At 40.7% G+C, this 21,366-nt stretch overlaps 1 protein-coding gene across 1 annotated transcript in view; it reads right to left on the minus strand.

The window, feature by feature from the left end:
- Positions 1–346: 346 nt before the first annotated feature.
- The window catches only part of CYP39A1 (cytochrome P450 family 39 subfamily A member 1), a 68,083-nt gene continuing 47,063 nt past the window's right edge, over positions 347–21,366 (minus strand). Inside the window, exons 9-12 of the mRNA XM_065885661.1 lie at positions 18,357–18,452; positions 17,325–17,413; positions 3,816–3,903; positions 347–418 (exon numbers count right to left, since the gene is read on the minus strand). Coding sequence (XP_065741733.1) covers positions 347–418; positions 3,816–3,903; positions 17,325–17,413; positions 18,357–18,452 — 345 coding nt within the window. The remainder of the gene's footprint in view (positions 419–3,815; positions 3,904–17,324; positions 17,414–18,356; positions 18,453–21,366) is intronic.

The following is a 21,366-nucleotide window of genomic DNA, read 5'->3' on the forward strand; positions in this document are numbered from 1 at the left end:
AGAGTCTAAGACTTTTAGCCTTTTGCAAAATAGAAGTTTAAGTATGTCTTCTTCACAGTAAATTTAACATAGTAAAATTTTCATGCCTCTTTTTGGATCATGGAAACATTTTCTATAAACCCTGTATCGGGGTCTCTATATCAATAGATATAGAGTGATGTCAGATTCTTGGTCTACTCTTGAGATACCAAACACACATCCCATCTGGACACTGTCTTGAACTAAATCCTTAAACAAAATTAAGTGATAGGTTTCAGTCAAACTCAGGTCTAGGTGCTGCCAGGCTAGAGGACGGGGGGCAGTCACTCCTCCAGAAGGCCTTGGCCCTCCTTAGGCCCAGCAGACGTCATTTTCTTTGTTTAAATTGAATTCGGCATTGTCCTTCCGGCTGCTGGACACCCACCAAATGGAGAGAACTCTAAAAGCAGAAATGCAGAAAATATAGAAGTTAAGGGACATAAGCCAACAGTTTGGACCTAAGGTTTATTCAATGTGATTGTTCCTGAAACGTACAGAGTTTAGGTTTGGAAGACTGGAAGGTTTTGCTTGATGAGTTCTCCATGGCAAGCATCAATTTTAGCCTTCCATTCAAGGGACAGCAAAGGAGGCAATTCCCTTATTCTAACAGCAGTCTCTTCACAGTTTCACATACCCCAGTGCTATGGGCCTGCCACCCACCTTTCACTTTATATCCGGATAAAGAGGATACCCTTTAATAAAAGCTCTTTCTACATTCCTGGCCCCCAATCTGTGACACTTCATGTATAATCGCTGGGTGAGACCTCTATGCCACATGTTATAGATGTTCATAAGACAACATGGTGTTGGTGGTGCGATCCACTATTACAGGGGACCTAAGATCACAATTTTCCATAAGGATCTTTTGTGGTTCCAGATGTTCTGATACGTTATGTTATGTCTTAGTTATGAACAAAGGGTGAATGTGGGGGGGGGTGAGGGGAGGTCGGTTCGTTGCAAAGAATATAGGGCTGACCAAAAAGTTTACTCGGTTTTACTCGGTAACATCTTACGGAAAAACCCAAACAATCTATTTGGCCAATCCAATATAAAGAGGTTGTTGAAGCTTAGGAGCTTGAATAAGAAAAGGAACCTGTTCTGTCAGCCCTGAGGGTTGGGGGAAGAGTGAGGAAGGAGGAGGGCAATCCAATTTAGATCATCTGTTTTTTTGTCATCAGTTTGAGAGAAAGGGCTCCTCCCCAAGGGGATTCTTAGGACAGTTGACAGAATGAGTTGCAGAACTACCACGGACTCTCTGAAATTGCAGTCACAATTTTGTGTGTATGAAGAGGCGTGTACTTTTCTAGAAAGGGGATCCATAGGTTTTGTGAGATTTTCTACGAATCCATGCCCCTACCCCCAAAGGTAAAGCAGAGCAAAGCCAATCAACCAAATAAAACCCCACTGTGTTGGCAAAAAATGTGCTTGCTTTTGAGAGAGAATTGAAGTGGGTCTTCTTATGAATGCTCTAAATGGAATAGTAGTCCCCATTGCCAGCAACTGGACGTGGCTGACCAATCACGGATCCTGGAAAGTTTTGTAATGTTTCCTTATTGTTTGGTTCTTATTGGGAGAGAACTAAGATTAAATTACTTTCTTCACACCATTTGAGGTAAAGTAAAACACTGTTACAAAAGTAAAATCACGGGCATGCTAGCCTTTGATTTTTGCTCTTGTGGCAAGTATATTCCTTTGGGGGAGCTGGTTTCCAAGTCCTGTGATTTCCCTGCACTTGACAACAGAGTGTCTGGAACATGCCCTGGCAACCCATCCCCCTCCTACAAGAGCTTGGTAATTGGAAGGTCATTTCCTGTATTTTTTGATCACCTGCTTTCACAACTTGGTAACATAAGTCCAATAATTAAATAATTTTAATTGATCTTTCTAAAATAGAAACTGTGAAATGAAATGCCCTTTGAGATGAGAATTCTCTTAGACTTGTATTTTTTACAAACTGAGGTAACATTTCTTTGAAAAATGCTCTTAGTTGGGTCAAAACAGAAATAAGATGTATGTTTTTTAAAAAAAGGTATAGGGGCTTCCCTGGTGGCGCAGTGGTTGAGAATCTGCCTGCCAATGCAGGGGACACGGGTTCGAGCCCTGGTCCGGGAAGATCCCACATGCCGTGGAGCAACTAGGCCCGTGAGCCACAACTACTGAGCCTGCGCGTCTGGAGCCTGTGCTCCTCAACAAGAGAGGCCGCGATAGTGAGAGGCCCACGCGCCGCGATGAAGAGTGGCCCCTGCTTGCCGCAACTAGAGAAAGCCCTCGCACAGAAACGAAGACCCAACACAGCCAAAAATAAATATAAAAATAAGTTAATTACTTAAAAAAAAGAAAGACCTAAAGAAGAAATACATGGCGAATATCTTCAAAAAAAATTTTTTTTAATTAAAATTCAAAAAAGTATAATAGATACAACTAATAGAATCCCTAGCTAGGAAGAAAGTGCTGGGAAAAATCCTGCCTAAGGATCTGGTCAAAATGACTGATCTCCAGAGTTCGGTGTCACATGGTTTTGACAAATGACATCCTTCTAATGTGAAAAGGCATTCCTGTGTCTTCTTGCTGGTGGGAAAATAGTTAGATGCTGAGTCAGTCGTGGGCAAAATTGTGACATCTAACTCGGAGGATCAGAAACTAGCATTTGGTGCCTGTAAATCCTGGCCTCAATCTTCATTTTGCCAACAAAACTGTACTCAGCGGAAAACCTTTGTGAAGGGTGTTTTGACTTCCCTTTCATCATCAGATTTTGAGAGCTCTTTATCACTGTTGCTCGTACTCCAAATAGAAGTGTAAAAGAGATCAAGGCAAAGTGCTGAAATGTGCATATTTGTGAGTAATATAATATTTTCTGTGTCATTTATACACTTACAGAATTTCTACTGAAATGCCACCCAAGAGTTTATCCCTCCATATATTAGCCCTTAATAATCAAGAGTAAATCATAGCACAAAATGCTATGTGAATAGCCCTGAGATTGCAATACTTAATTTCTCCACTTCACCCTCAGTTTAAATAACACCTTTTTATCCAGAGTTTTCAAAGGGACTTCCGAACATTTGGAATTAAATGGAACTTTCCCTTGTTTCCTAGGACAGTGGTCCTCAAAGTGAGGCATCAGCAGTACCCAGAACTTGTCAGAAATAGAAATTCTCAAGCCCCTCCCTAGATATACTCATCAAGAACCCTAGGGCTAGGGCCCAGGATTCCATGTTCTAACAACCCCCCATCCCACGTAATTCTGACGCTCACACCAGTTTGAGGGCCATTGGTCTAAGACAACAGAACTATAGCAACAGAGAGGAGTTAAATGATTGAGATATCCAATGGTCAGAGGTCAGAAAAGGTCATGGCCTTTTCATTTACGTTCACTGTTTCTACTGTGGGTTAATTTCCTTTGTGCCATTGCTTTCCAAATGGACTAAGGGTTCTGACTTGCCTCCAAAACTCACGGTTCACTTTTGGACCCAGAGACATGCCTTTCTAGGGAAACAAGCCCAACATCAAGGCCATGTCTATTTTACCCCGGGAAAAGGGTTAAAATTGGTAAATTCATTGAGGAGCTCCTAACACTAAGTGGTGGAAATGCTACTATTAGGTCCTGGTCTTGTGATAATGGGGCACATAGAATTGACCTGGAATTAAGGGAGTATCTTCTCAGTCTGCAGAGATCATCTGTTAAGATGTGTCTAAGTGAGGAAATCAGTCAGCTCACCCCCGCTAATGAAAACCAAAGAGTTAGAGTTTATATCAAATTTGAAAGTCATGCTATTCAAAATTCTGAAAACACTTACCTGTCTTGGCAATGGGTCTAGAAGACTACAGTCATAATAATACAATATTAAAATAATAAATATTTGAATCTCCAACAGAGCCAGCCACCTGAAAGAAAAAGAAAATAAAATTGGTGCTTGGTTGTAAAAGATGCATAGATATCTACCAGTGAAGAACATCTATAAGTTACACATACTTCACAGCAAATGTGCTCTTCTTTGCAATATAAACTTTTACTATTAAAAGGATAGAGTAAAGAAGGGTAGTTGGGATGATCACATTGCTTTAAAATGTATGTAGAATGCTTAGCCAGTGGAAGCACTTAATGAATGAGATCCCAGGTCTCTCTCCTAAGTTTTATATCTGTCCTTTCTAATATGGTAACCGGTAGCTACATGCGGCTGTTATTTAAATAAATTTAAATTTATCAAAATAAAACATTTCAGTTCCTCAGTTGCACTCACCACATTTTAAGTGCTCAACGGCCGTATGTGGTTACCGGCCACCACACTGAACAGTACGTATTTAGAACTTTTCTATGATCACAGAAAGCTCCATTGGACAGTCCTGTCTGATCTAGACCCTTATCGCCCACTGGAAATTACTGCCTAAATGTTCTGTAGGCACCTAAAATTCCCCATAACTACCAAATATTTTCCTTTTGTAATCTTGCACTCAGTCTCCAAGTTTTTTGATCATATACCTCTCATAATAAAATGTTTGAGCATACTCTACAATATATTGATAATCATTTATTTATAGATTGTATAGCATGCAACCGTATTAGTTTATTGTCGACTTTGTAGACACATATACATAGAAAGTTAAAAACCGAGAAAAGTGTAAATGGAATTCTGCTACATCTCCTGGCATGCCAGTGGGTTGTTTTGAGCTCTCTTTAGGGAAGGCAAACCATTTTAGGGGGAATGGCCCCTAATAAGTACGATTAGTCCAACATCAGAAAACTGTTCATCCACAGACCCAATCCTCTCCATTCCCCTTCCTGTCCAGTTAGGCACCGAGGTGTTTTATCTTCCAAATGTTTCCCCAGTCCCTCTCCTTATGCCCTATCTCCAGTCCATCCACTGCTCCCCAGGGCAGGTCTTCGTCATCTATTTATGCCCTGGATTCCTGAATCACCTGGGTTTCCAGATTGGTTGCTTTGTTTCCAGTGTCACTTCTCTCCACTCTATCCTTCACTCTCCCACTAGAGTAAACTCTCTAAAACAGAAATCTATCACTGTTTCCTCATTTTACACACATACCACCTGTCAATGCTTCTCATTTCCTTCCAAATGCCACAGGGAACACCACCAGCCCTTGAAGATCTGCTCCCTCCCTATTTCTCCAGACTCCTTTCCCCCATAGCTCCTCCTTGAAACCCATGCTCTTGCCACACCGCATACCTGAGTTCCCTGAATGGCAGATGTTCTCTGTTGCAAGCCCTTCCCCTGCCTGAGGCTCAGTTTCCACTGCAGGCATTCCCTGGTCTCTTGCTTCTGGGCTGAGGTGTCCTTCCTCTCCATTCCACGGCTCCCAGTGCACATTTCAGCCTTCGTATCTATTGCACTGAGCTGTGATTGCTTATTGGCCATCCCTCTCCTGGGGTTATATTTTTGGGCCTTAACACAGTGCAGAGGGCTCTGCTGGTGCCTAATAATGTTGACTGAATAGATGAATAGATGATGGAAGGTGATGCCTCCATAAAGCAGATTCAATTTCCTTACCTTTCCATCCTTTTCTATGTTTCTGTGGCACCCGTAACATCCCTCAACTAACACCCTTATCCTACAAGCCCACTCTATTACAGTTAATTGTTTTCATGTCTGTCTCCCCTTATAGACTACCGTCTTCACAAAAGCAGGAACCATGTCTTATTTGTCATTGAATCCTCAATGTTTGTTGATTGCATGAGTGAATGAATGAACGTGAATGATATGCTATTCATATCAGATAATTAGGTTTGCTTCCCGCTGGTATTCTTGAAACACCTTGCCTATATTTGACTTCAGATGAAATCTGGACCACTCCAGGTGTTGTTAGGACCTACCTGGATACCAGATCAAGTCTTCACGAATATTTGGGATGTAAATTTCATCCTACCTACTTAGAAATGCTAAAGATAATTCATTCCAACTGAGTGTCAGTGTCCATGAAATACAACATCCCAGTCTTTATTGATTCAGATCAAAGTTAGCAGCGATTCCAAGAAAAAGCAATTTTGCTAATTTGCAGGTTCAGAATCTCTCACAACTAAGTTTCTGTCACACTTCTAACAAATTAGGATGTCCACTTCTGGCCGTGATGGTTGTCCTTGGGACTTGAGCTTTTCATAGCAGCCCGCGATGGGCACACCATGTCCAATTTCCTTAAGATATATCCAAATGTTTGTTCTTCAGATTCTCTACAGAATGACTGACTATCACCTTAACCTTATGGGCACGTTAAAGACTTCATTTTGTTCTGTGAGACAAGCCATTAGACAGTTTTAAACAAATTTGACTTAAGTTTTAAAAAGGATCATTTGGCTGCTACATTGAGAATAAAATATAACGTGCTGCTAGAAGACTGATTAGGAAGCCATTATAATCTTCCAGGCAGTGGAAAATGGTGACTCGGACCAGGACGACGGAATAGTCATGGTTGGCGTCTGTATATACTTTGTAGGATGGCTGATGGTTTGCATGACAGATGTGGAAAACATAAAGAGTCAAGGACGACTCCAAGTTTTTGGCCTGAGGAAACGCAAGGATATAGCAGTGGGGAAGGCCGAAGGAAGAGCACTTGCGGAGCTCACTTTTGGACCTGTTCAGTGCTGCTGGCTATAGACAAGTGCCTTGGAGACATCCAGTGGAGATGTTGAGTGGAGGTTGGGGATGAGCCTGGTGTTTGGGTGGGGATTCAGTCAGGGCTGGAGGTACAAGAGATATAAATACAGAGTCATCACTATTCAGACAATTATTTAAAGCCAAGGGATAGGATGAAGTCACTTAGGGAGCAAGTTAAATAGAAAAAAATAAGAAATCTGAGGAGAGAGCCCTGGGGCAGTCCAAAATTTGGAGGTTAGAAATGTGAGGAAGATGAGCAAAGGAGCCTGAGAAGAAGTAGCCAAAGGGGTAGGATAATGAAAAGAGAGTGATTATCTCCAAAGCCCTGGGAAGAAAGCGTTTCATGGAGGCCGCGAATTCCGTATCTAACGGGAAAGGTGGCAACGAGTACCCACGTGTAATATGAAACATTAACATTCCCGCTTGCATAAAACAGCCAATCCTTCTCAGTCCTTAGCACCCTTCCTAGAAGTAAATTAGATGAGCTCACTAAACTGACATTTTGTGTTTGGTAGAATAAGCAGTGACTTCCCGATATTCAGCGGTTACCTGGCAGCACTAGAAAAATGCTTGCTAATTTTGCACTTGTGAATTATAAAACAGTTTTTGGATAAAGGTTCTCCTTTATCCAAACAAATCCTGCTTTCTTAGAACTCTGTTTTCAGCCCTTCTCTAACTTTAGCTTGCCATGACGGGAGTACTTCTCTGAACTCAGCCCCCTGGGGAAAAGGTGGCTGGCATCCTTCCTCTCCAGTCCCTGGAGGAGAGGCACTGCAGCGATAAGGACAATGGACCCATTTGGCAGGGTAGGTGGGGCCGTTCCAGGGAAGAAGTCCCTCCAGTCAGAGGGTAACCAAGGCACAGACTTGGAAGGGGCCCTGGAATGCCTAGGGGCCTGCAAGTTGTCTACTCCCTGTAGAAGGTGAGGTGATGAGAAATGGAGTGAACCGAGCAGGAAGAAACGAGGAACTGGCTCATCGAAGGGCTTGAGTGTGTCGTATGACAGTGTTGGGACTTTGACCCTGAAAATACAACAGACCTTGTGAATAAATTGTACTGAAAAATTATACTTATATGTGAAAATGAAGGTTCTTTAAGCATTATTATACATAAGAGGCCCTCAATGAATATTTCCTCTATCACGCAAATAAGTCATGTAAACAAGAAATAGTTCCTAAGCTATTTAAGAGCACAAGCTGAACTATTTTAGAGACATTACGCATGTTCTGATTAGAAATAGAGCTAATGTTTATCAGTTCATTAAAATAGTTTTCCACTAGAACCTGTAAGCATTTCCTTAACTAACTTTAGTCCCTGTGATGTTCTTAAAAATCATAAAACTGAATTTCCTTTAAGGTAAAACTATAGTTCAGGCTTTTGACCAACTAATACTGTGTGCGTTGTGAGACTTTAGTATTTTTCTTCTTTTATTTTTGAGGGTTAAGTTAGTTCAGTTATTAAATTAGTATTAGTTATTGAAATAGTATAAATATTAATATTACATTTACTATCATTTCTAAACATTTTGATATTCTGGTTAAAAAAAAGTAAGATGAGTTAATAATACAGATAATAAAGTAATATGTACTAAAACTCTTATTTTCTCCAAATCCAAATATTTGGATATTCTAGCAGAATTAGCTAAATTATCCACTAAATAAAGTTAATTTTTTTGCAATGGCAAAAAATAAATTGTGCTTTCAAGCCTTTACCATGTTACTGAGTTTTGTTCGATGTCTAAAACATCAGGGACTAACACATACATAACTGTGACGTTAAAAGCTCCGTTACTCCAAAGAAAATGAGTCTCATAAATCCGTATTTTTACAAAAGCCTCAGAAGCAAGCTGAGCTATGTTCATGCTAGGAATGTTTTAATACTTCTAATGTCAAAACAGTGAAAATAATGAGGCATATTATTTATAATATGTATTTTTTACACTTACAAGAACATTACACATCTACAAATAAAGCTCATTAAGATATAAACATGTTGAAAATTCCTTAAATGCTGAGTACTTGTGTGTTTTCCCCATTTGTAAATAAATGTTCAAGCTACACAGAACACAAAGTCCTACAAAACCTGGACTCTACCCTCACATTGCTAGTAATGCACATGGAGAGATGGGAAAGGTAACAATGTAAGATAAATGTGGAAACAGAAGGGCTTTGGAGATTTGGGGTCTGGAGCAAGCAGTGTAACCCAGAGTTGACCAACTCTATGTGGAGGTGACACCTGAGCTAGACCTGGATGGAAGGACAGGCTTCAATAAGTAGACATGTTGAGTAGGGGCATTCCAGACCCAGTACAGAGTGAGAGTGAGGGGAGGAATGGGCACGGTAGTCAGGGGACAACTGGTAGACCCTCTGGGGTGGGCATTCCCAGATGTGCAGAAAGATGTATTTGTGTCAAATTTTTGGAGAGTCTGGAGTCCTAGGCTGATGAGTTTGGCTGGCAGGCAGTGGTGCCAGAGTCTTAACAAGAAAGTGACAATTAGAGCTAATTATTTAAGGAAAATTCATCTGTATGTAGTGAGTGAGATGGATTGAAAGAAGAGATAATACAGCTGGGGGAAGGGTAAGAAAATGATGACATCACCTGGGGCATGACGACCTGGTTTAGGAGGTGGGAGTAGACACCTGGGGGCAGGCCGAGAAGAGGGAGGAGCAAAGGGGGCTCCAGAAGCCCAGGCCTAGGAGATCAGTGAGACATGGAAGAGAAACCGAGAGTACAGGAGGAATGCTAGGGTTAGCGGTAAGTAAGGACTTTAGTATTAGATGTCTGGATTTTGAGACTGAATCCCTTTTTAAAAGAAAATCTCTCCCTTTTTTTCCTACTAGACATCATCGAGGGCAGTGCCAGCACGGGCTGGAAAACTGCCACTGTTACCAGGAGCAGGGGCTCTGAAGTATATTCCTAGTTGCTACCAGCTGCAGCTTATGAAAATAGAATGGTCTTGCCCTGGAATTCAGAGAAGGCAGCATACAGACATACTTTCACAGGCATCCTTCATTGAAGCATGGCTATTCACGTTAAAGGGGAAGTACTTTTCCCACAACCTCATCCCCTTTAAGAAATCATATAGGAAAATAAAAGCCTATAAGACAGGAGGCAAAATAATCTAGACCAGTGTTTCTCACACTTTAGCATGCATCAGAATCACATGGAAAAGCTTGTTCAAACGCAAGTTGCTTGGTCAACCCCCAGAGTTTTTCTGACTTAGTAGTTCTGGGGAAGGGCAGCCCAATTTGCATTTTTTACAAGTTTCCATGTAATATTATTACTGGTGGTCTGGGGATCATACTTTAGAATCACTGATCTAGAGGCACTTGACAAGCAGAAAGGGAAAAAGTATGTTAAAAGATGTAGTTTATCAAACCTTTAGTTTTAGCACACAAAATTAAAATGACCGAGAATACCCCAGCTACACAGGAAACTTTATGGCCGGGGCACCAAACGTTTGATTGGGAATGATGGTGTGGGCAAAATCTGGAAGAGTGAGCACAGGGGAGCAAATCCAGAATCAAATAAGAACAGGATTAGGGTAAACTGGAAGAACAGGAAAAGAAGAAAAGACGTGAGAAAGAGAAGAGAAGGGAATGGGACATATTTAGAAGGAGGACAAGTTGGAGAGAAAGCATTTGAGGAAGCAAAGAGGAAAGGTCTGGAGGACCTCAGGGCTTCTTGACTTGAGACACCATTTTCTGTTTCACTGGGGAGATGAGAATCACGTCCTAGTGGGAGTACTGTCTCTGAGGTCACTGCTTTTCAGAGGGGCAGGCAGGATTATTTTAACGGTGATCCTCCTAGAAGAAAAACTCCCCTATGTATGAACTACGAGCTAGACACTGGATACCTCTTTCTAAAGCTTCTTATTCAAGAAAAGGGCAAAGGAACATTACTGCCTTCGTTAAGATGAATTACGCACCAAATAGAATTGATCTTGTGCTATATCTTAAATTCCAGACCCTCCAGGAGGAAAAATTTAAGATGTGACATTTGTTTTTGTTTACTTTGGTGATATACCCAGAGTAAATGAAACTCCACCCCCTTACAAAGCCCAAGCTATTTAGAAAGCTATTAACTGATGTGGTTAGTATATGTTAATACAATATTTCATGGAGTTCAACAGATCTTGAAAGAAAGCTTTTGCATTTAAGGAAATTATCTATTACTTAGGACGCTTTTGGTTGCAAGTGACAGAAAACCCCATTAGACTGGTTTCTGTATTGAAGGGACTGTATCGATTTATGTACCTGAAAAACCTAGAGCTGTGCTGGCCTCAGGCAGAGATCACTCCAACGGCTCAACGATGTTACCATGAAGCCAGTTCGCCTCTGCTGCTCTGCTCTATGGTACCAACTTCATCCTGCTTTTATCGTCTCAAAATAGCTGCCGACAGTTTCTGGGGCCAAGTGCTTCATTATTCACATCCTACAGGGAATGATTATTTCTGACCCAGAAGTCTCAACAGAAACTTTCACTTGGTAGTTAATTGTACTGCTTAAAACACAAGGCAAGAGTAAAATCAATCACTATGGGAAGGGAGGGAGGGTTAGGGATGGGATGTGAGAATTGGCTTAGGGAACACTGCTTCACTCCTATAGAGCTGGGGGCGGAATCAGCACCTCAGCATCCCACGAACCTCCAAATGAAAATCAGGGCAATTAGCAAGGAAGAAGAAGACATTAACGATGGAGAGATAATAACCCACGGGCAACTGTGATATAACACAGTGTTAATGCCAGTCCTCTTTTCCTAGGAGCTGAAACTTCTTTCTGAAAAACAAAGAGACCAAACTTATCAAAGAGCAGTAACTCAGTCTGATGAGGGGAGAAAGCCCATAAAAAAAAAAAAAAAAAAAAAAAGTGGTGGGGAGATACCCAGCCCAAAGTGCCCTTTTTTTCTCTCCACCAGCTACAAATCCTGTGCAGGTGTCCTGTGCACGACTGAGAGGCTAGTGATCTATTTGGTAAATAAAGGAAAAGAGGGTCCTTTCTGCCATTTTTGGAGCAGAAATGAACATGTCTTATTTTAGAAGCACTTTGGCCTAAGTATCAAAAATCACTCTGGTTTGCAAGGCAGATGTAGAGAACAAACGTATGGACACCAAAGGGGGAAAGCGGGGGTGGGCGGGTGATGATGGTCGGACGAACTGGGAGACTGGGATTGACATACACACACGAATATGTATAAAACAGATAACTAATAAGAACCTGCTGTATAAAAAATAAATTTTAAAAAAGTCACTCTGGAATTTGCTGCTTCTGTTCTTGACAGACTTAAATCTTAGCCTCATAATGAAGTGTCAGAATGAAATGGCTGGGAAAGTAATGACTGCGATTTCACCAATGGTTTCTGTGCTCCTTTGAGTGAGTCACTGCCCCTCAGTAAAGCAGAAAGGAGAGAGAAGCATGGCTAGAAGTTAATAAAGGACCTGGCAGCCTCGCTCAGCCTTGGAGTTAACTACATCCGCTCTTCGCACTCTCGACCCTTTTCACATCCCCTCCAGGACGTGTGCATGGCCATAGTGAAAATGTTAGGGCAATATTATATTAGTAAATCCAGTTCATTCCGTTCCATTTACCAACGGGAGTTGAGGGTATGCATTTGTTTATGTAACAAATTCCACAGAATGAATTGAATTCGTAACTTCTCATGAAATCCAGAGGGACTGGTGTTACTCACTCCTCTAGAGCATTCAGCTACCTCTAAGTATAATGCTTCTTAAATACAAGATTGCGCAAAGATGTTTTACTGAATAAGGCACACTTATTAAAATTACATCATCGTTAATATAATAAACATATAGAAACTACCGTACTCAGAGCTTCACAAACCCCAAATATAGAGTTGCCTTGCTACCACTAACACATAGGTACATTACATTCCTGCGAGCACTTAATTTTATTTCTACCCTCAACGTTTGATACCACTGCCTTTCAGGAAGGTATGTTTTCTTTTGTGCTGTTTACTAATTATTCTCATCTAGTCCATAAAGCCTTTTCCAGTACCCTTCCCTCTGAGTTCCTATGGCAATTATGATATAGACGCGTCCTCTGGCATTTCTCAAGCGCCGTCTCCTGCTGTTAAGTAGAGCTTGTTTTGCACGCTGCTATGTCTCATCTCTCCAACTGCATTACAAGCAACTCGGGAATGTTATGTGTCTTTGAATCTCCCTAGTGTTTAATAAGGTGTCTTGAGTTAGATTATAAGCTCCTTGAGGGAAGGGACTTCATCTATTATTTTGTTTTCCAAGGTAGCTCCTAGAACTCTACCCTGACATATAGCATACAATTGATAAATATTTACTGGAAATCATATTCACACTAGGTGCTCAAGAGATATTTGGTGGGTTGAATAATAGTACTACTAACCTACTATCAGCTGGACCTATGTTTGAATTAATTTTCCAATAGCGATGTGATTTTCATGAGTAATTCCAGATTAGTTCATGACTTTATGACTTGTACTGCCCTAGGATACATGAAGAACCCAAACACACAAAAAAGTAGAAATCACAGTTTTCATCCCCGAGGAATCCATGCCTCATTTCCATGTCTCAAGTACTGCAGCCTTCCTCTTATTACACCCTTTTCTCATCCAAGCATATGCCTTTGTAAGGGGGTTATCTTGCCAAAGATGAGGGCTATTGTTTTACATTGGAATTTAACCCATATCAGTTAGCGCAATGATACAGCCAACTGGGATCCTCTTGCAGGGATGGGAACCAAGGAAAATCAGGGCTATTGGCTTTGGTGTGCATTCCAGGGGGTGGGGATGGCAAGCACATCCCTTTCTGCTAAGATCATCAACTCTCAGAGACGCCCACTGGAAATCCCCTGTCCTATTCCTCCATCTAAATTCACAGTTAAGAGGAGAATGTCCACTCTTCATTTCCCACACTACAGTGGCTGGTAAAGTCTAGTAGTTCATGTGCTTTCTCCTGTTTGTTTTTCTGCAAAATCACTGGACTTCTCCAGCAGTAGATTTCCTGGGAAGGGGTCCCTTCCACGACAGGGAAGCGCCTAGCAAGGGGTTCACCCTCCACATATATTTTCTGAACTCCCATCATTCTGAGGAAGAACTCTAGTTCTTCCATTCTGCTTTCTGGTTGGCAGCTGATGGCAGCACTGGGTTCTTATTTAGTGTTCACTTGGGAGAGGGGCTCTCGGACTGCCTCAGTGACCTGAACACCAAGGGGCGACAGCTGCAAGGCCACAAGACTGTTTTCTTGACAAACTTTGATTGTCATCTACTTCCCAGGCAACTTTCTCTGACTCACTGAGTATTTGGTACATGAGAAAATAAATTGGCTTGAGGTACACAAACTAAGAATGGGTGCAATTTTCTAGGGATTATACTAAGGGTTTGTGGGATTAACTTTCTAGTGCAAAGATCTATCTTGGCATATGTTGTCCAAATGAAGTCATTCACCCTCTTGAACAATTTTCCGTTTTGTCTGTTTTTTTAAAAACATGTTTCATGAGTTGGCTGTTTAAAATAAGTAACAGGAAAATTATGGACTATTAAAAAATAGAAGCTTAATGGAAAACTAGATTAAGTAGGTTTTTAAAAATTAAGTCATATTTATTCAATATTCATATTTAATCTGTAGATTTTGGTTATATGATATATATTTTGCCGCACTTCACACTCAAAAGTTTTCAAAGGAAAACTTAATATCTTGTCCCCAAAATTGCTCCTGTTCCTAATTTCTCTATTTCTACCATCTCTTCCAGCCACCTAGATTCAAAGCTACAGCATCCTCAAATCCTACCTCTCGCCTGGTCACTGTTTCTAATCATCTTCCAAATCTGGTAGCTTGCACCACTCCATATCTCTCACATGGAATGTCAGCATGCCCCACTCTAGTCTGCTCTACCCAAAACGTTTTAATACTTCATTAGTGCCTGTGAGCTGTGTACCTAGGTATTAAAGGGCCTTCCCGGTTGGGCCAATGTCCCTTTTGAGTCTGTCTTCTTGCTACTACTTGTAATCTGGTCTCAATAACAGTAAAACCAGAACACCTAACCTACATATCCCTGTACTAAATGACCCCTCGATCACTGTTCCCTCAGTCTGGAAGTTCATCCAACCCTTCAAAGGCCTCTCTCCCAAGAAAATCATCTAAGATCACCCTGACCAGATACACCCTCTCTCTTGAATCCCTACAGCGTGATGCTTGGCCATCTCTCACCCTGCGTCCCTTGAAGTTATTTATGAACTCGATATGGTATCCTCCTCGCCTTCTCCCAGGGCTGAGGGCTGAGAACATGTCTTACTCTTGCCCAAAGCTTCTGCAGTACCCAGGACACTGCCTTACATATAGTATAAGCTCGGTACATTGAAAAATGTATAGTTTCTGTATAAATAATATACTATTGATTGAGGTGAAATATCATGGTCCCCTCTTTTGTACCCATTACTGTCAAACTCAAGCAAATGTCTGTTAGCCTCAAAAGATATCACAGTAATGTCATAACAGCCCCTCTTAGAAACCATAGTCATCAGTTAATCCTTGACCATTGGCCCATACTACATGCTTCATCGCAAAGCATTTCAGTTCTTGGTCTAAAATACTTCTAGCTCAATTTCAAAGATGCTTATAGTAAACTCTTTAGTTACAACTGGGAATATATATAAAGGGACCTGAAAAAAAGTAATACCTAACATTTTTAGAAGACCTACTCTTACAACATTGATATTGGTGACAAATATAATAAATGTATTATTGGTTTAAGAACTGCTTTTCTGGGCTTCCCTGGTGGCACAGAGGTTAGGAATCCGCCTGCCAATGAGGGACACGTGTTCGATCCCTGCCCGGGAAGATCCCACATGCTGCGGAGCAACTAAGCCCATGTGCCACAACTACTGAGCCTGCGCTCTGGAGCCCGGGAGCCACAACTACTGAAGCCCCTGCGCCTAGAGCCCGTGTTCTGCAACAAGAGAGGCCACCGCAATGAGAGACCCATGCACCGCAAGGAGGAGTGGCCTCCGCTCGCTGCAGCTAGAGAAAGCCCGCGGGCAGCAACGAAGACCCAATGCAGCCAAAAATAAAAACAAATAAATAAATAAATTTTTAAAAAAAGAACTGCTTTTCTAAAGTAAAAATGATATAAGAAAGGGTGAGCATGATGGGTTTTTGTAGTTATTGTTTGTTTTTGTTGGTTATACTATTCCCTTAAAGTATCTGACACTCAATTATAATGTTAACTTTGGAGTTTTTTGGTGGGTATGTCAGCATGCTTTCAGATCTAACCAATGAAACCTCCAACTCAAGCTGCCTTAAAAATAAGTGAACATTTATTACATATATATGTAATATATATTACTAATAAAAAGCATTTATTATCTGACATAACCGGAAGTAGAGTAGCTCCTCAAAACTGATGATTCAGTGGCACGTGACATCTCATGGACCAAGCTCTTCACATATCTCTACTCTGTGTCCACAGACTCCAAACCACCCTAAAGCTTATTCCTCTTGAACCTGCTCTTGGCAACAACTGGAGTTACCTACCTGCTTGCTTGTTCACTCCCAATGGGAGAGGACAGTATATACTTTCCCTAACCGTGAAAGAAGAAAGTCTCTCCTTTCAGTCTGATTGGCCAGTTTAAGTCAAGGACCTACTCCAGGACGAATAGTTGTCTCCAGGGAAACACCAGGCACAAATCTGCTTACCCCTCAGCTTCTAGAATAACTTCTAAGAAGGAAGATAGAATTTCCATGGTTGGCTAAGGGTAATTAAAACCATTTTGGGGGAGGTGTCAATTATGAAAAGCAAGTTGATATTATGAAACATAAAACAAAGGAGGAGTTGAAAGGATGCTATTGAGTAGGTCACAATTGCAAATATGGATTGGTAATTATGTTCAAACAACAAAGACAATTGCCTTAAGAAACTACAATATTTCGAATATAGAATTTTTAAAGGATTTGTATGTTCAGTGAGTGAGACTTTGTTACAAATAGGTACCAACATTTCTCCAACAGAACCATCACCAACAAGGAAATGGGATTTATTTCATGTAGGCTGTAAGTTTTATGAGGTCAGGGACCATGTCCATCTTCCTCAGTGCTCTATCCCTAATGCCTAGCAGAGGGCCTGGCACAGGTGAGATGTTCAGAAAGGTTTCTTTTTGAAGAAATAAACAGTAAATAATTTGCACTAGAACAGGGCACCACATTGAAGAGGAGGCCTGGGTGCCACATTAATTTAACTCAAAAAGATATCAAAGGCAACTTTTTATAGAACCAAACGAATTCAATAAAGAAAAACCACCCAGTAAGCTGCTGTCATGCTCGAAGTGAAAGATGTTCTGTAATCCCAGCAAATGTCTCTGCTAATGTTGTTGTTCAAGAAATATTATTCTTCTATCTATATCTTTAAAAAAGGTAGAACTCAAACCACTTCAAATTATCCTTATAGGAAAGCTGAGCATTTGAAACACAAACCCAGCTTTCATCTGGCAGCTGCAACTATAATATTCTCACAAGGTCTCCTATCAGAAGCCACTGCAGACATTCCCACAAAGACATCGCACAATGTGAGGGCCAATCAAACAGAATGTGGTCTCCTAGATTTCCCTGTAGTTTTGATAATAGAGAAAAGAGGGATTAAACCAAAGCTTTCCCCCTCCAAGCCCTCGTCTTTCTGCAGACTTTCTGGATAAATGTGCCCCAGCTGTCGCACTGACCTTCCAGGACACTGGTACTTCCCACTCCCAAATGCCATGAAGCAGTCCAAGAAAGCATGCTTCTCTAAATTTGCCTTTTTCCAACGTTCCTGTGGGAAGAAAGCATTTTTTTTCTAAATTAGTCTTATATAAATAAGCTTAACTTTATTTCTCTAGGCTAAAAATGATCTTGTACAGCTAATCCTTGCATATAAAGTTGCAGGGTTGTTGGTAATTTTTTCCAACCTGTTATTAATATCAGCCACAATTATGTTTTTGGAATGGGAACTAATAAATAAAAAGGTTTAAAAAGAACTTTGTTAAGTGGTAAATGTAAATGATAATGTAAATCAACCACAGAACTGACCTCAGAAGAGGAAGAATATTTATAATAAGGCCTCAGGCTCCATCATAAAATTGCCCTTGGTAATAAACTTAGTAATGAGGCACTGACAGCCCTCCCTGTTGGAGAAAGCTTGGTCTGCAGAATTCATTCATCTGGATGCCATTTCTGACAGTTTTACCTAAAGGCAGAGAATGGACTAAACGACCTCTTACGAGTTTGTTTAGCCCTGTAACTCTCCCCAGTTCTAAGAAATAGCAGAACACAGTTTTAATTTGCTTCATTTTTAGTTTTGTACTCCTTAGAAACCAGTAACAGAAGCAATTGTCTAAAGAACATGAAATATGGCTTTTATCAGGACCAAGCATATTTTAATATGGCTTCTATCGGAACCAAGCATATTTTAATATGGCTTCTATCGGAACCAAGCATATTTTAATATGGCTTCTATCAGAACCAAGCATATTTACTTTTAACATGTCCTGCTGGTTTCAGACAAAAATGTATTTTAAAGTTGGTGAAGCTTATTCCAAAAACTTTTCTATCTGATTTGTAAATGTTATGACATCTATATTACAAATCTAGTCTGTGATTTGTAGCCTTAGTTACCGGAGAAATATGGCTGCTTAATGATATAGGCCTAGTTAATTTATGAATTCATACTCCTGGCGGAAATCCAAGGACAATGTATACTGAAAGAGACAACTTACAGGTTTGAACAGGTCAGGTTCAGGAAAATACTTTGGATTTCTATGTAGCCAAAATGGAGACAACATCAACAAGTCACCAGAAGGAACGGTATAATTCTATAACAGAAAAATGGTTCCAAGTCATGTTTGGAGATCTGCTTTAATGAGAGCTTGGGTCATTAAAAATAATCCTACAACCATATTACCATATTAGAGAGAAGACATACACATCGTATAATCAATGGTGAGAAAATCCCTTTCCTAGATGGATCATTTCTATTCTCCAACGTAGGCAATTACTGATTTCTAATTCTGAAGATCAGTTATACATACATATATCTTTGGTTACATGGAGGAAGATAGAGATACATGTGAAAATTTTAGACACTGGTCTAAGTCCACTGTAATGCAGCTTTTGATGTTTGATATTGGAGTTTGCAGCAAGTGGTCTTGATGATGGAAACCACAGTGGATTCCCAGGTTCTAGAACAGAAAAAACTAACTCTGAGACTGGACACTGGCCATACTGGCCCTGAGAACAGGGGCAGCGGATGTTCTGTCTTTGGGGATGTGGATGGCAGTGGCAGGGCAGGGGCAGTGGATTCTGTTTGTTTCACTCTAGCAGCAGCTGTTAGGGCAGAAAGAAGTTGAAGACAACTGCTTAGGAAGACATAGGACAAAGCAAGTGTTGTGGGCTTATTGGGTTGGTTTCACATTTGAGGTCTCAGTGGTTGTGAAACTGATGATAAACAGTATGTTTCCTCAAGCAGCAGAGTCTGCGTGATCCTTCTCCATTCACATTATAATAGCTTTTCATGATATATAAACTATACCAAGGACTAAAAACTATTTCACAAAATCATCTTTACATCGCCTTGCTCAGGAACCAGAGGACAAAGAGATCGCTCTTTGCCTTTGTGAGATCGCTAGAGAGCTACCATCTCTACTGAGGTGAAGACGTTTTATTAGTAACTCCCTTTGCCAAGCATCAGAAGCCACATCTGTTTAATCCTGCGTAATTTTGAAGCGTCCTCAAGATATCTGCAAAACACTTACTTTAAGTTGACGTATCTACAACAGTAGCATGTTCCAATTGAAAACATGTCTTTTTATGTGAGCAGGGAATGGAGTATGGGGAGGGGCCATCGTTTTTTAACCCAAGAGAACCCCTGTTGACTCCGATGGTTGCTGAGTATTGCTTGAGTTTGGTAATTTCAGTGCCAGGATTGCTGGAGAGAGTCAGGTCAAGATAGGAAGAGATGGAGACTTTTGCTCATGCCCTCTTAGCATTTTTAAAGTGGAAAAGACCTGTGAGATCCCAGTCTTGTGTGTTTGTTCTACCTCTGCTGGAACTGAGGCTAGAGGGGTCATGATTGGCTCTGAAATCAGCTGGGGAGGGCCGTGATATGTCTGGGGGCAGCCCTGGGCCGGGCATCCAGTCAGGGCAGCTGCTGCCCTGCCCCTCCCCCCACCCTCCCCACAGCCCTCTTCAGTGGCTGCTGACCTAGGATCGTGATGTGGAGATGCTGACTGCTGCAGCCTACAAAGCAGGGTGGCAGAGGAAGACTTCAAAGGCGGCCTCGGGAAGAGCATTCACACTAGCACCAGGGAGGAGACCAGACAGAAGTTCCTGGTGCAGCAGCAAATGCCAGGCGGGTGAGTGGCAGAAAAGGGTGTGAGAGCTGGTTGTATCAAAGGAATCCTCTGAGCAAACGGACATCGTTATGTCTGGGCCAGACGGTCCTGTCATTGTTAACATGGCACATGAAGAGAAAGATCAAGAGGGAGGCAAAACAGTCAGAGGACCAGGGCATAGATCACTAGGAAGTGGAAGTCACAGCTTCCCTGTGTTGGCAATAATGACACCTGTCAGGTAGACAGAAGTGAACTTGGCCAGTCCACCCCACAGGGATGCTGTGAGGCCAGATGAACTTCATTTGCTAGACCGGAGACTGGCTTTTCTTGAAGAGGGAAGAGAAGAAGGATTCTCTGTTGTAACTCAAGAAGGATGCTAAGACCAAAGTGGGTGCAAGGAATGCAGACTCTTACTTCAAGAAAAGAGGAGCCCTGTAAAGGCAAAGCATCCATCAGAGGAGCCCCAAAGCACATTCTTTCTCTCTAGCTCTTGGCCAGGAGCTTGGTTGGTGTTAGTTGCTTAAAAAAAAAAAAAAAAGTACTTTAAAAATTAAAAGTATATTCTTTTGTGTAATAAAAACTGCTTTCTAGACATTTTGGAAAATTCAGAAAAATAGAAAAAACTGGAAAAGAAAACAAGAGAGCTGGCAACAAGACAGTTATCAGTTGGCTAGACTTCCCTCCAGTACTTTTACCTAATAACAGTAGTTTAGCTTTGTGGTTTTTTTATTGTTGTTTTAAAATATAGTTTGTTGTTCATATATACTGATATTGTTTACATATAAATACCTAGTATATACATACTGTTTTTATCCTACTGAATAGTTTTTGACTCTTACATTGTTCACTTGATATTACAGCATAAGTATTATTTTTATATTGTATGTATACTCATTTAAAATAATTTTCTCTCCAGTGGCTTCTTAATCAATCATTCTCTACTATTTTTGCTATAATAAATAATGCCATCCCAAACATCTTCTTCCACAAAGCATTGTTCATATAAAATCTTTTAACATATATGTTCAGAAGACATAGGAATATACATGTCCTACATCTTCTGAACATCTAAGGCTATTAATACATGTTGCTCAACTGTTTCCTCAAATTTTGTAGCAAGATATGTTTCTAACTAAATATATGAGAGAATCAATTTCATTGCCCTCTCATCTGCTAATCTGACATTTTATTTTATTTTATTTATTTATTTATTTATTTTAATCTGACATTTTAAATAAGCTTTTTTTGATTGCTGCTTAAAAGTTTGTGTCTTTGCTGAGTATTTTCCATGTTGTTATTTTCTTCTATAAAACTTTTGTGCTCATGTCCTATCCTCATTTATCTATATATATATTAGTCCTTTACTTATGGATCTGTGAATTCATTAAATATTAAA

The sequence above is a fragment of the Phocoena phocoena genome, chromosome 10 (genome assembly GCF_963924675.1).
Source record: "Phocoena phocoena chromosome 10, mPhoPho1.1, whole genome shotgun sequence".
NCBI classification, from domain to species: Eukaryota; Metazoa; Chordata; class Mammalia; order Artiodactyla; family Phocoenidae; genus Phocoena; species Phocoena phocoena.